This window comes from Homarus americanus, unplaced genomic scaffold (genome assembly GCF_018991925.1).
Source record: "Homarus americanus isolate GMGI-L3 unplaced genomic scaffold, GMGI_Hamer_2.0 scaffold13722, whole genome shotgun sequence".
NCBI classification, from domain to species: domain Eukaryota; kingdom Metazoa; phylum Arthropoda; class Malacostraca; order Decapoda; family Nephropidae; genus Homarus; species Homarus americanus.
The window spans coordinates 12,255-27,701 of NW_024755852.1; the positions used below are offsets into that span (position 1 = coordinate 12,255).

The window sequence follows — 15,447 nt, forward strand, 5'->3', positions numbered from 1 at the left end:
ATAGCAGCCATCAGCGAGTCCGGTTCTCAGATGAGGGCCAACTCACAGAACGGGGTCTGGCTACACCATTTTTTCTGGAAAGGTAAGCCTGCTGTGGAGAGAAACCGCATTTATGGTGTTGGCTTTGCCATCCGCCAACGCATCCTACACAGGCTAACTGAAATGCCTATTGGGATCAACGAGGCCCTTCATGACGCTTCGAATCCCACTGACTCACCCACGTCATGCCTTCTTTAGTTCATCGCCCCACACTGGATGCAGAAGATGACATCAAGAGGTCTTTAAGCCAAGTGCTAACCTTTATCCACAGAGAAGATAAGGATGTGCTCCTTGTGACTTCAATGCCAGAGTTGGAAGAGATGCTAACATATGGCAGGAACCATAGGGAGTACTGGACAAGGCAAGTGTAACCCCAACGGCGTACCATCCTCAGCAAGTGTGCTGCTCCCAACCTCACTGTCACCTTGTCACCGCAGTCAAGGTTCGTGGCAACACCACGATCCAAACACTGGCATCTCAATGACTACATCATTGTCAGAGACAGAGATTGCCGAGATGTCCTCATCACCCGTGCCATGCGTGGCTCAGACCACTGTGACACCGATTATCGACTTGTCAGTTCCAAGCTCTCACTTCACGTCGTCTCAAAACGGCGAAGGCAGCAAGCCTCCAGTAGAGGTTTTAATACTAAGTGTCTGGAGGATCCAGCGGTAGCACATGCTTTCAGAGAGCAGCTCGAACATGGGCTTATAAGCAACCCAATAGCAAACAACGTGAATCCCAGTGCCGAATGGGATGGTCTTAATACTGTTATGACAAAACCTGCAGAGAAACCTCGGCCAGTTCAAAAGAATACACCAGGACAGGTTTGATGAATATGACCCATCAATCAAAGTATTCATCGATAATAACGCGCTGCTTTTACTGACTGGCAGTACAACTCTCAGTTTCGAACCAAAGCTGTTACCTTCCGCAAGAAGAAGGTGGCAGCCCAACGGAAATCTGCAATCTAAAGAACGACTGGCTTAAAATAAAGCATGTGAAGCACAAAACTTGCAGATCAGCACAAGATGTGCAATTTTTCATTTCACGAAAAATAATGGGCCAGTCACTCGTGGCAAAGCCAACATCCGCTCATCTGACGGTAATGACATATTAAGACGACGAAGGCCTCCTGCAGCGCTGGAAAGAGCACTGCTATTCATTGCTCAACCGAAACACCAATGTGGATGTCCAGACTACCGAGCAGTTTCCTAGCATCCAAAGTTGACCCACCTAAGCTATCCACCATCCCTGGATGACTTAACTACTGCCATCAAACTGATGAAAATAAACAAAGCCTCAGGGCCTGATGGAATCCGAGCCGAGGCGTATAAGGCAGGAGGACCTCTGCTTAGCAGCCGTCTCCACTCTTTCCTGGAGAATATATGGGAGAAGGATGAAATCCCCAGCTCATAAAGACGCCTGCACTCTCATTATTTCTAAGAACATGAGACCGGTCAGACTGTAGCAACTACCGTGGCTCTCACTTCTCTCCTTAACTGGCAAGATTATCGCCCAGGTCCTCCCAAACGGACTTCTTCCTGAGGCGGAAAAACTTCCTCCCAGAATCTCAATGTGGTTTTGACCATCACGTGGCACCACCGACATGATCTTTGCTGCCCGCCAGATACAGAAAAGTGCAGAGAACAGCGTCGTGACCTGTACATGGATTGACTCAACCATGGCCTTCAACCGGCTAACAGGGAAGCCTTCTCATGGACCCTAAGGTTTTGGCTGCCACCAAAAATTCATCGCCATTGGAGGCAACTCCACGATGGCATGAACGGCAGTTTCTCCACAACGGCACCAGTCAGAGTTCTTCCCATCCAAACGGGGTTAAACAGGGTGTACTGGCACCAACTCTCTTTCCATCTTCTTGGCTGCCTTCCTTACTCGCAAGTGCCAATTTAGCCAAGGGGTGAACATCGAGTACCGGGTGAAGGGGGTCTTTTCAACATAAGATCTCCAGGCAAGAACAAAGGTGTCGGCAGCTTCCATTACTGAATTTCAGTATGCAGACGACCTCACTCTTATTGCTCACACTGAACACGACCTACAGGAGATCTTGAACACCTATACAGAGGCGTATAAACTTTGGCCTTGAGAGGAATGTACGTAAGATTCAGACTCTCTTTCAACGTGCCCTGGTTCAGACACACCTCCATCATCCATCCAACTTAACGGTACTACGCTCTCTAATGTTGCCTCTTTCAGTATCTCGGCTCCCCACCTGTCCACCATTGCAGACATCGATGAAGAGATTAAAAATCGGATCAGATGTGCATCTCAACTCTTTAGCAGGCTCCATACCCGTGTCTTTAGCTGTAGGCAGCTGAAATTATCTACACAGTTCAACATATATTAAGCAGTGGTCCTCCCACCCACCTATATGGCAGCGAGACATGGGTCATACAGAAGGCACCTAGAGGCACTTGAAAACTTTCACCAACGTAGTCTACGTTCCATCCTCCGAGTTCGCTGGGAAGACAAGAGAACAAATGCCAGTATTCTCGCTGATAACAGCTGTAGAAGCATCGAGGCTACCATTATCCATGAACAACTACGTTGGACTGGTCATGTTATCTGCATGGATGACAGTAGACTGCCAAAGCATCTACTTTACAGCCACCTAACGAATAGTAAACGTAGCGCCGGCGGGCAACGGAAAAGTATAAGTATAGTCTAAAGGCAAACGTGAAAAGTGCAAAATCAACCCCACCTGAGACGATTACCCACATCGTAACACTTGAGGAGCACCACTCAGAAGATGTCAATACTTTCGAGTTAGCCCGACTGCATATCTAGGAGACAAGCGCCAACGCCTGAAAGACGTTGCCGCTGCCGCTGCCGCCGCCGCCGCTCCTCCGCACTAGATATAGCCTCCAACGTGCAACATCTGTGGATGACTCTGCCGGTCCCGTAACGGCTCTTTTTAGTCACCTCAAACTCACCAACGAATGTGACATCCTTAATAACTCATATCATTGTATCATAGCTGCATGATTGTCATACTAGATTCCGAGTGACAGAAAGTAGTAGTGTAGTAGTAGTAGTACCAGCTCTAGATGCTGCACATAGGAGGAACGAGAACGACAAGAGAAGGGCATATGGGGAGAGAATTCAAAACGTTGATCGGCAGCTTCACTCCTCTAGTGTTCACAACCTCTGGTGGGATGGGACCAAGTGCAAGATGTTTCTACGCCAGACTTGCGGAGGCGATCTCCGAACAGAAGCAGCAGCCCAGAAGTTATGTTACAGCCTGAGATGTCGACTGTCTTTCTTCCTTCGGTCGGCTTTGCTCTGCCTCAGGGAAACGAGAGCTTCTGCCCCAACTCCGACAACTGCCGCAGATATTGACTATGAGGCTACAGTCACTGAATGCCGCATAGATTCGCGGCTCAACTAATTTAACACAGATAGGATAGCTACTTATGTATTAGGATATTTAATATTAAGGTAATTAAATGGTGGCTATTGGGGAGGCTGAGGCCATCTTTGTAAAAATAAAATAAAAAGTAGTAGTAGTAGTCCTGGTTGTGGTAGTAGTGTGGTAGGTGGGTAATAATAATAATAATAATAATAATAATAATAATAATAATAATAATAATAATAATAATAATAATAATAATAATAATAATAATAATAATTTCTGGTGAACACAGTAAGTCTTACGAGCTCGGTGACAGGTGAGAGACGAGACAAGACCAGGTGTTTACGGGGGAAGTTCGAATGAGTTTTCCTTCTCCCAGGTGAACACACGTCTACCTACCTGATTACATACATACATACATTACACACACACACAAATAGACATATACATACATACATATACATACATACATACATACATACATAACATTACTTTACATTACATACATATATTGTGTTTCGTTTTAGGTCACAGGTCAAGATACGTTTTCCTATGCCACGGGAAATAAATTAACGGCAGTATGTGGATACAGTCACTGTAGTGAGAGAGAGAGAGAGAGAGGGGTGGAGGAGCGATGGAGAGAACATGGGGATGGTTAGATTAGGATAGGAGGATTTGGGAGTAAGAGGCCATGGGGAGGACTCAGGTGAAGCGGGGGATGGAATAAAACATGGGTGTGTATTATTTAGGTAGGTGAAGGTTAGGGGAGATGGGGATAGTTTAGGGAGTTGGGGGCTTGGGGAGATGGAGAGTTGAGGATGATGAAGACGAGGGTAGAGACGAGACGATAGAGAGGGGAAGCTTATCAAGATACACGAGTGTGAGAGATGAAGGTAAATAATAATATAAATATCATAATAAATGCATAAATAATGAATTACTTTGATAAAATATGAAGATAATAAATACATCTACAAAAATTCAATACAAAATCAAAATACAGTCCAAAATACAGTGTAGGTACAGTGCTAGACGTGGCCATACATAGTATTTGTACAGGTGTGATGATGGTGGTGGTCAGTGTGCAGGAAGATGTCAACAGGTAATAATTGACCGAGCCGTCTGGTGGTGACATAGCCCCTATGGAACTATAGATAAGACGTACAATGATTCTTCCTAGCGGCACCATCTTGGCACCTACACGCACAGGCCCACTCATTCACAGACACCATATTTGTATTGTTGCGTGAATATCCGTTGTAACTGTCACACACACACACACACACACACACACACACGGCGTGTTGTGTGTTGACCTGACCACATGATACAACACAGTCACGCCCCCGTGATGACAAGTTGGGCCACTGACGGCAGTATTACTTATATTATAAAACTAAATAAAAAAAAAAAATAAAAATCATTTGGTAGTTGGTACACATAAACCAGTCAACACTTAACACGCCATTAAGCCAAAACCTTCACCACCATTCCATTACGTGAAGCAACCCAAGTAGTAAGAGAACCAACACACATAACAAGAGAAGTTAAGACCTGACAAGAGCCTCCGAAGTGCTTTGGACATAAGGGTCATGAGTCGATCTCTTACAAACTTTCCACTTTTCACTAGTGGCATAAAACACACTGTTGATGACAGTTTTAGAAGGTCATCGTCAATTTTCACAGTTAGGTCGTCTTGTGGTTAAGATGGTCACCAGTGTAGAGTTGTTCTTGATCTCTGGCCGAATGTTGAGAGGCAATTACCTCACTCACCTCACCTCACCTCACCCTACCTCACCCTCTTCCTCCATTCTATTTTCTCCCTCTTCTCACTCCACGCCCTCCCCCACTCCACTGCACACCATCCTCATACCCACATCTTACTTCTACTCCACTCCCTTCTCCTCCTCCACTCCATGCCCTCTTCCTCACCCTTCTTCACTCCACACCCTTCTCTCTCCATGGAGATAGGGGAGACGCAGAGAACAGATAAAGGTGGGAAGGAGAGACAAGAGGGGACGAAACGAAGGTCATAGGAAGGTTGATGAGAAAGAGGAAAGAGATCAAGGAGGAAGAAGGTGTAGCCAAAGGAGAGAGAATGATAGACGAAGGGAGGAAGGAGGATAGATGGGAGGAGATAATGATAGATGAATGGGGAAAGAGAGAAGAGAGGAGGAGACAAAAGGTAAAATTAATAAAACGCAGAAAGTGATGAATAGACGTGGATAAGAGAGAAAAGAGGAGGAAGTGTGGAGAGAGGGAGGAAGTGTGGTGAGGGAGGAAGTGGGTGGAGAGGGAGGAAGTGTGAGAGGGAGGAAGTGTGGTGAGAGGGAGGAAGTGTGGTGGGAGGGGAGAGGGAGGAAGTGTGGTGAGAGGGAGGAAGTGTGGTAAGAGGGAGAGTGTGGAGAGGGAGGAAGTGTGGTGAGAGGGAGGAAGTGGTGGGAGAGGGAAGAGTGAGAAAGAGAGAGAGACAAGCATACAGACCCAGAGATCAAAACGACAGTGAAAAGACAGAGACAGACAGGCTAGAGTTAACGACAGACAAACAAACACAGAGACAAAGAGAAAAAACAGACACAGACAGACAGACAAACAAACAAAAAACAGAAGCACATACTAATATTAAAAGTCGAGACAGACAGACAGACAGTAAAACGACAGACAGACAGACAGACAGACAGACAGTAAACAGACAGACAGACAGACAGACAGTAAAACAGACAGACAGACAGACAGACAGACAGACAGACAGACAGACAGACAGTAAAACAGACAGACAGACGGACAGACAGTAAAACAGACAGACAGACAGACAGACAGTAAAACAGACAGACAGACAGACAGACAGTAAAACAGACAGACAGGACAGACAGTAAAACAGACAGACATCCAAACCGAACAGACAGACATCCTCTGTCAGCCAGCGAGCGACCAGTGTTGACGTCAGCCACACACCAGAACATTAGTGCTAAATGGAACTTAACCAGGTCCTGCTACAACCAATACACCACTCTATCGTCCACTCACCTGTCACCTGCTAAGTATTTTCACCTAGGTCATCAAGGATTCACTTACACCTTACCACACCCCACCATCCACCCCCTCCCTCCCCACCATCCACCTCACCCACCTCCCTCCCCCCCCCACGAGTGTTTGTGAATCTTTATGTGTTGTTTACTGTGTTTTCTTTGTTTGTGGTTCTGTTTGTTTGTTTGTGCTTTTGTTTTGTGTGTTTTTTCCTTTACTTGTAGGTCATTATTGTGTTTGTTGTATTTGTTTGTAATTTTTTGTCCTTGTTTGTGGTCATTATTATTATTTGGTGTTCTATTGTTTGTTTGTGTCCATTCTATTATGTTTATGTCATTAATTTTGTTGTTGTTTTCTTTAGTTTGTGTCTCCTGGCCAGTGTTTGCTCTTCAATACTCAGCCTATTACTTGTTTGTTTGTTTGTATATCGGTTATTTATTGTTTGCATTACATTCTGTTTTCTATTGTAATTGTCATTAATCTATTTATTGTTGTTTGTTGTCACCTGTTTATTTGTTTTTGTCATCTGTTTTATTGGTATGCCTTTTTATTGTTTTGTCATCTGTTTTGTAGTCTCAATCATCTGTTTATTGTCATCTGTTTTATTGTTTGTCATCTGTTTTATTGTTTGTCATCTGTTTATTGTTGGTCATCTGTTTTATTGTTTGTCATCTGTTTATTGTTGGTCATCTGTTTATTGTTTGTCATCTGTTTTTATTGTTTGTCATCTGTTTATTGTTTGTCATACCATTTTATTGTTGGTCATCTGTTTATTGGTACATATCTGTTTTGTTGTTTGTCATCTCTGTTTATTGTTGGTCACCTACCTGTTTATTGTTAGTCACCTGTTTATTGTTTGTCATCTGTTTATTGTTGGTCATCTGTTTGTGTTGGTCCCCACCTGTTTATTGTTTTGTCACCTGTTTATTGTTGGTCACCTGTTTGTGTTTGTCATCTGTTTATTGTTGGTCATCTGTTTATTGTTGGTCACCTGTTTATTGTTTGTCACCTGTTTATTGTTTAATTACCTGTTTTATTGTTTTGTCATCTGTTTTTATTGTTTGTCATCTGTTTATTGTTTTGTCACCTGTTTATTGTTGGTCCACTGTTTATTGTTTTGTCATCTGTTTATTGTTGGTCATCTCTCTGTTTATTGTTGGTCACCCATTTGTTGTTTTGTCATCTGTTTATTGTTTGTCATCTGTTTATTGTTTGTCGTCTGTTTTATTAGTCATCTGTTTTATTGTTTTATCATCATTTTTATTGTTGGTCATCTCTGTTTATTGTTTGTCGTCTCTGTTTTATTTGATGGTCATCTGTTTATTGTTTGTCATCTGTTTTATTGTTTGTCATCTGTTTATTGTTTGTCGTCTGTTTTATTGTTGGTCACCTGTTTATTGGTGTGTAGGAAATTAAATGTACAATACAGAAGGCAGAGCATGACTTTAACACAGAGGCCAACACTACACGATGAACTTTACAGCTAGCTATTGAGGGCAGCAGAGGTGACAAGGTTAACGGCGCAGTAGGAGGAGGTAGAGACGTGCCACTTCACCCAGGTGGGAGGAGGCAGGAAGGTCTGGCCTTTATTACGAAACTCTATTTATAGGTGGTGGCGACCTCACAATATTCCCTAATGGCTAAATATGGTGGTTTACATTTATTTGTCCTAAACGACCCCACAAGACGTTCGTTAAAGAGCCTGGGACTGTCTTTCAGCCCTGCCCACGTCTCCTGGCGAGCTTCCAGCGTATATATATATATATATATATATATATATATATATATATATATATATATATATATATATATATATATATATATATATATATATATATATATAATGTGACCTGATCACTGCCTCACATTACACAAACACTGCTGACCAACACAACAATTTATTCAGCTGGAGTACAAATATAGAAGGATAAACAAGTCACTTTACAGTATATCAGAGTATACATTTGATATTGTCTCAAATGTTGAAATGTCGATATGGCTTCAGAAACTAATAATAACAACTGGTGATGTAATACTCATCCAGCATGAACGTCACCACCAACACAAACACGACCTTGTACTCAACACTCAAACAGAGGATAAATTACGGTGACCACAACGTAAACTGTATAATGCAGGTGTGTTGTACCTGAAGCAACAGGTGAATCATGGAGGCAAACATAATACAAAGTTTATTAGTTCAGTCAAGTGGTGACGACTGAGAATATCCTTATTGAGGTAGATACTAGGAACTGACTGAGTTACCTGAGCTACAGGTGTAATGATCTCTCACACTGTCATCAGTACTCATTATGCGACAATTACACACAGGGTGAGGGAGCCATACTGTAGCACTGTTGTGTGCACTAATCTTCCCTACTCCCAACTACACTTATAATGTCCTGAACACCTGTATCACACCACACACCAACACCGTAGTATTATATTAATCAGTCTCAGTCACACTGTTTGATATTACATTCTCAAATACAACTAAAACATACGAATATATAGTAGCATCCGCAAAAGTTCTGCACGAGCTATTCAAATGGACTCGAGACTAACAATGCACTTCAACATTACAACCGCAGTTAATTTACACTTCCGGATACTTTGTCAATAAGATCCTGGTGTTGTGATAGGATCACTCACTGAAGGCGGCAACAAGTGGCGGTAGCAGTGAGAAAACCCTAGATAGGAATTATAAAGCGTACCTCGACAACAGAGAGAGGAAAATGCTCCTTCAACTGTACAACTTAATACCTCCGAGTCTGGATTACTGTATATAGTTATGAGAACCCTACCTCCAGAAAGACTCTAACATCCATAGAAAAAGGTCCGATACAGAGCGACAAAGATGATTGCAACTATGTCATCTCGATTATCCAAATAGGCTGGAAGGCCTTAGGACTAATCAACCCTTCACACAAAAACACAATTGGGCAGATCTTACTGAAACATTAAAATTTTGAAAAGAAAATATGAACTCCATTATCGTGATGTCACGCACTACCAACACGAGAGACAAAACTATAAGCCAGCTAAGTTATCATGAGGAACGAAAATAAAGAAATATCACATAGATGACCAACCTGTGGAATCGACAACAGTACTGACTTCAAAGACATAAGAAAAAATTATCAGCACAATGGGGGATCCCACGCGGGCCACTGGCCCCCTTCCTCAGCATGGCCACCTCTAATTGGTGGTCATTAGGTAAAAATGCAAAGATAAATTTTTCAAGTGTAATGTAGAAGATGACGCATCATTTTACACCATCACCATCTTTAGACAAAATACGGATGGATGATTCTTTCCTGGTTATGAGCGGGTTGTATTTGTGGTTATGGACGGCAGTCATGAACTAACTCCCTCATCATAAACGACCTTCAACAGCGAGAGACGACCTCCCAAAAGAAACAAGACCCACTGGAATGGCACCCTCTCCCCGTCCCCGCCCCTCCTCCTTCCCTCTCCCGTAAATGGCTATTACTCTACAATTGCAGGTTAGAGCACGCCCTGGTCCTGGACTAGCCTTATCTAAAACATTTTCACACTAAAAATCTAAATAATTTTTATATCTGTTATAAGTTTTCCAGGACACCATATGGTCATGGAGGCAGAGCACCATACTCACACCTTCCACCTGGAGAACAAAAGTCCAGTGGATCAACAAATAATCATTAAGCAGTAACCACCTGAATGAACCTCACATACAATAACAATAACTCTGTAATAAAAACACTCTCACAGCCTCGGAACCTTCACACCAAATGACAAATTAATCCACTGAGTCTCGGGGTCCTGCTAGTAGAACCAAATACATCACTAGCAGACAGACAGACAGAAGGACGAATGAAGAGAAATCACGTTATACCCCCATACATTAGGTCGGGAGGGTGAAGAGATTCGTAGTCTTAATAGTTCCCGGAGGATAGGCCGCCTACAGAGACTATTTTAGAGGCCTGGTGAGACTTAGCATCAAATTAACGTGATGACACCTGAATATTTGAGCTTATCTATTTTAGAATTTACAGAAATTATTGGTCTTGACTGACACTGGTAGACAAACATAGTAGTCGGGGCTTTGTATGTTATTACTGAGGTCCTACAGCCAGATATGGTAAGACATTATGATTATTCTCACGGCGACCAAACCAGTCCCCGAACCAGATGACCAACCGTGTCCGCTCCAGGTAGATTATTGTCTGTCAGCTATTACGTCTCACACACACACACACACACACACACACACACACACACACAAAACCATCTCTTTATTAAAAATTAGTAGCATGAAAACATCAATATTGATAACAAACACAAAGTGACAAATTAATGTTGAATAAACAAGAGAGAAATAAATCACATCATCCAGGAGCGGTGAACACTAGCCAAGCGACCCCACCCTCCATCCCTCCCGCCTACCACGTTCAGCTCCCAGTCATTACGCCTGAATCACAACCTTTCTGTACTTTTGGTTTAGTTACATTGCAGAAAAAGTTGAACCTATTTAAGAGTACCTTACTACCTTACCACTGCCCGCCCTTGCTCTGGTGATGGAGGGGCAATATCTCCCCACAACACACAACCGTCCCCTGCCTCCCAACAATGACTGGCTGAGGATCTCCTCGTAAGAAATTGCTAACACCGAGTCATACATTTCACTGCATCCTATATTGACATTACTGTATTGGCTTCCGGTAACTCACCTCTATGATGTGATCACCGAGGAGGCATAGGAGGGCCTGGTCGACCACTGTGGTATCAGGGCCTCTAATGGTCGCGTTCCTGACAACACAACTTCCAACCGCCCATTTTAAAAACTCTTAATGGTGATGGGATGTCGCTCTTTTACTGTGTTGCACACTAAACAGGCGAGGTTGCATTCCGGCAGCAATTAGCATGGCAGTTGGTCTTAACTGCTCTGGCTAACCAGGCATGGCGAATATTTCTGCACGGTTTACTGCCGAGACATGCCAGCTGGTTGGGTGTAAGGCGGGGTACTTGTATAGTGGAGGGCGCTAGATGAGTCAACGAACGATAAAAAAAATTGTCACATTTTAACAGACACCTTCAGCAAGACACCAACAGACACCCTCCCCTTGGGGCCACAGCTTGGGCGCCTCAGCTGAGCCACATCCAGCAGACACCCCTCCAGAGAGAGCTTGGACACCATCCAACAGACACCCTCAGACCTCTAGCAAAGACCCCACCGGCAGGGCACCCCATAGACGGTACCCTCCAGCAGGGAGGCCCACCAACAGGCACCCTGAAGCAAGGCACCACTCAACAAAGAGACCCCACCATCTTTTAGACATCCTCCAACAGCCAACCTCCAACAGAGACCCACCAACAGACACCCTCCAACAGAGACCCACCAACAGACACCCCTCCATGAAGACCCACAGAGCACCCTCGAACAGGAACACCCTCCAACAGTTCCTCCACTTGTTCTCCAAGCAGAAAGCCTCGGCAGGGGCCACTGAAAGAAGCCATCAGTCAACAGACACCCTCAACAGACACCTGTGGGCGCCTCAGACAGACTTGCCTCTGACAGGACCGCCCTCCACCCAGACACCTCCGGCAGTGCCAGCAATGCCTCAGACACTAACAGACACCCTCAGAACGACACTTACTCACAGGCCACCGTCACTGAACATCGCCTCCTTGGCCACCTCAACAGAACCCCACCAGGCACCAACGAGACACCCAGCAGTTCCTCGAACAGACACCTCATGCCTCAACAGGCAGCACCTCGCTGAGACCCTGTGTTGCCCCTGGAGCAGACTTGCTCTGGGCCTCCACTGGGCACCAACAGAAAACCTCTGAGCCACCGAAGGCAGCTGATCATGGGTACCCTCAACGACTTCCCAACATGGGGCACCCTCCAGCAAGGGCCCCTCCTTGAGCACTTACTCACCGGTTACCCTCCACCAGACACCCTCCACCCAGACACCAACAACCCTCCGGCAGGCCGCCTCAGCAGACTGCCCTCCACCAGACACCCTCCAACAGACACCCACCGACAGTTGCTCCAAGCAGACACCTCACCAGACTTTCACAAGACGCCTCCCGGCTTGAAGCCTCCCTTGAGGGACGCAAAAAGAACTGTCTAACAGGAGCACCCTCAGACACCCCTCCGGCAGGACTTCCTCAGCAGACACCCTCCAGCAGACACCCCTGGCAGATACCGCCAAGGAGAACACCAGCAGAGCCCTCCGGCAGGCCTCCAGCAGGCACCCTCCACCAGTCAGCAGCCCTCGCAGCAGACACCCTCCAGCAGACACCTGCAGGCACCTCCAACAGACACCCTCCAGCAGAGAGACCCACCAGACAGACACCCTCCGCTTAGACCACCGGTAACGGGCCTCCGGCAGAACCGTCCCAACAGGCACCCTCGACAGACGCCCTCCAGCAGGACCCACCATCAAGAGACTTCCTCAGCAGGCCTCCATAGAGGGAACCACCAACAGGCACCTCGGGCAGACACTGTGCACTTCCAACAGGGACTGTCACCGGACATCTCCGGCAATGGCACTCAGCCGAGAACACAGCAGACACCCATCCAACAGAGACCACCAGCAGGGCACTCGGCTGAGACCCACCAACAGACGCCCTCAGCAGACACCTCCCCAGCAGACACCCTCCAGCAGACCTCGTGAAGACACTTCCTCAACGAGACCTCCAAAGGTGTCGTCAACAGGCCTCAGCAGACACACTGTAGCAGACGCCTCGCAGACACTCTCAGCTTGCCACTCCACCAGACACCCTCCAACAGGGAACCCTTCAACAGACACCATCCAACAGGGACCCACCTTGAGCACCTCGAACAGACCCCCTCCAGCAAGACCCACCATCCAGCAGGCATCCTCCAACAGACTGCTCGGCAGGGACGCTGCAGCAGGCACTCCAGCAGAGACCCTCCAGCAGGCATCCTCGAGCAGGAACCCTCCAACAGAAACCCTCCAACACAGCACCTCCAACAGGGACCCTCCAGCAGACACCCTCAGCAGGCACCCTCCGGCTTGGTTGCCTTCACCCAGTTGCCTCCAGCAGAGACCCTCAAGCAGGGACGACTCAGTGCTTGAACCCTCAACAGGGCACTTTTTAACAGAGACCCTCCAGCAGGGCACCTCCAGCAGACGCCTCCGCCAGACGCCCTCTGAACCCTCCAACAGAGACCCTCAACAGGGAACCCTCCGACAGGCACCTCCAACAGAGACCCTCCAGCAGAACCCTCCAACAGAGACCGCACAAACGAACCCTCCAGACACCCTCCAAGACACCCTCCAGCAGGTTGCCCTCACAGAAGACCTCCTGGGGCACCAGTGCATCAGTCAGTGCCTCCCGGCACCCTGGCAGACGCCGGCAGTTTTCCTCCAGCAGACCCACGCAGCAGATGCCTCTTGCAAGACACCCACCAACAGACACCCTCAACAGACACCCTCATGTTGCCTCGCAGTTTTCCTCCCGGCAAGACACCTCCCGTGGGGCACCCTGGCAGGCACCTCCGACAGACACCCTCCACCAGACACCTCCTTAGACGCCTCGGCAGGCCTCCAGCAATTTTACCAACATGGAATGCCTCTAGCAGACACGCCGGCAGTTGCCCTGTAGAGACCCACAAAAGACATCCAGGAGCACCCTCAACGGGCCTCGCGGACACCCTCCAGCAGGACCACCGGCATGCCTCAGCAGCCACCCTCAACAGACACCTCCCGGCTTAGACCTCCGGCAGACACTTGCACTCCCGGCAGACACCTCAACATTGCCTCCAACCGGCCGCCTCGAGCAGACCCACCCTCAAGGCGGGCACCTCAAGCAGGAGCACCTCAAGCAGACACCCTCCAACAGCCACCTCCCGGCAGCCTCCAGCAGACACCCTCGGAGCACCTCCAACAGCCACCCTCCAACAGACACCTTCCAACAGACACCCTCCAACAGACACCCTCGCTTTGGGCACCTCACAGCAGCCACCCTCCAACATTGCCTCGCTGAGACACCTCCTTGAGACACCCCTCAACAGGCCGCCTCCCTTGGGAGACACCTCAACATGCACCCTCCCAACAGACACCTCCAACAGCCACCCTCCAACAGCCACCCTCCAACAGCCACCAGGCACTGCAAACCTAATAAGACACGTTTAAACGAGAACTGTTGCCCAAGCCTTTTGAGGTAGTGTCTATTATAAAAATCCTTTAAACCAATGGGAACTTTGCGACATTTTAACCAATAAATTGATTTATTTTCTACTTACAGAGTTCACTGAAAACTAGATGAATAATTTGAATAAAGACGCTCCTCCATTTGGGTTATTTTACAACAGGGAATGTTAAGCTCAAATATTCGCTCCCAACAATCACAGTTCCTCTAGTTATTGTCTTACACTGTAAAGTAACCTGGATTGGATAGGGGGTTTTTTTTTTCTTTGTCAGGATGGATTAGGTTAAGTTTGGTTAAGGTGCGTTCAGAACCTATTATATGTATTAATTCAGCAACTCCTTAACGCCTGTACATAACCCCTCATAATCATCACTAACCAATGACTTAGTATTAATTTATTATTGTTGGTATTGGTGGTATTGGTTTTTAATTGTTATTATTGACCATTATATTATTATTATTATTATTATTATTATTATTATTATTGTCGTTGTTGTTATGGTGGGTTTATACATGATGAGGACATGTTTATCAGCTCTGAGATGTGTTATATTAAAAGAGTGTAAAATACTTAAAAACTTTAAACCAATTTCTTAACAAATATTTATTCTTCAGAAAATTGGTTTACAGATTGTGTCAGAGCCTCAGGCCCAGGGCAGGAGATTAGGGCAGGCCAGGTGGCTCATCTCTCTCTCTCTCTCTCTCTCTCTCTCTCTCTCTCTCTCTCTCTCTCTCTCTACTTCAGGTAATTTACCCTAAACACACACACACACACACAGACGCACACACACACACACACACCTAGCTTATACTTTTTTTTAAAACACATATGTGTGCAACTT

The 15,447-nt window shown here is 46.2% G+C and overlaps 1 protein-coding gene across 1 annotated transcript; it reads left to right on the forward strand.

The window, feature by feature from the left end:
* Positions 1-12,973: 12,973 nt before the first annotated feature.
* Positions 12,974-14,059, forward strand: LOC121856685 (putative uncharacterized protein ENSP00000383309). Its single transcript, XM_042352372.1, has one exon. The coding sequence runs from the start codon at positions 12,974-12,976 to the stop codon at positions 14,057-14,059; it is 1,086 nt and encodes a 361-aa protein (XP_042208306.1).
* The last annotated feature ends 1,388 nt before the right edge of the window (positions 14,060-15,447 follow it).

Excerpts from the sequence above, each read along its gene's own strand:
- LOC121856685 (XM_042352372.1), top strand. The coding sequence starts at position 12,974 with ATGGCACTCAGCCGAGAACACAGCAGACACCCATCCAACAGAGACCAC.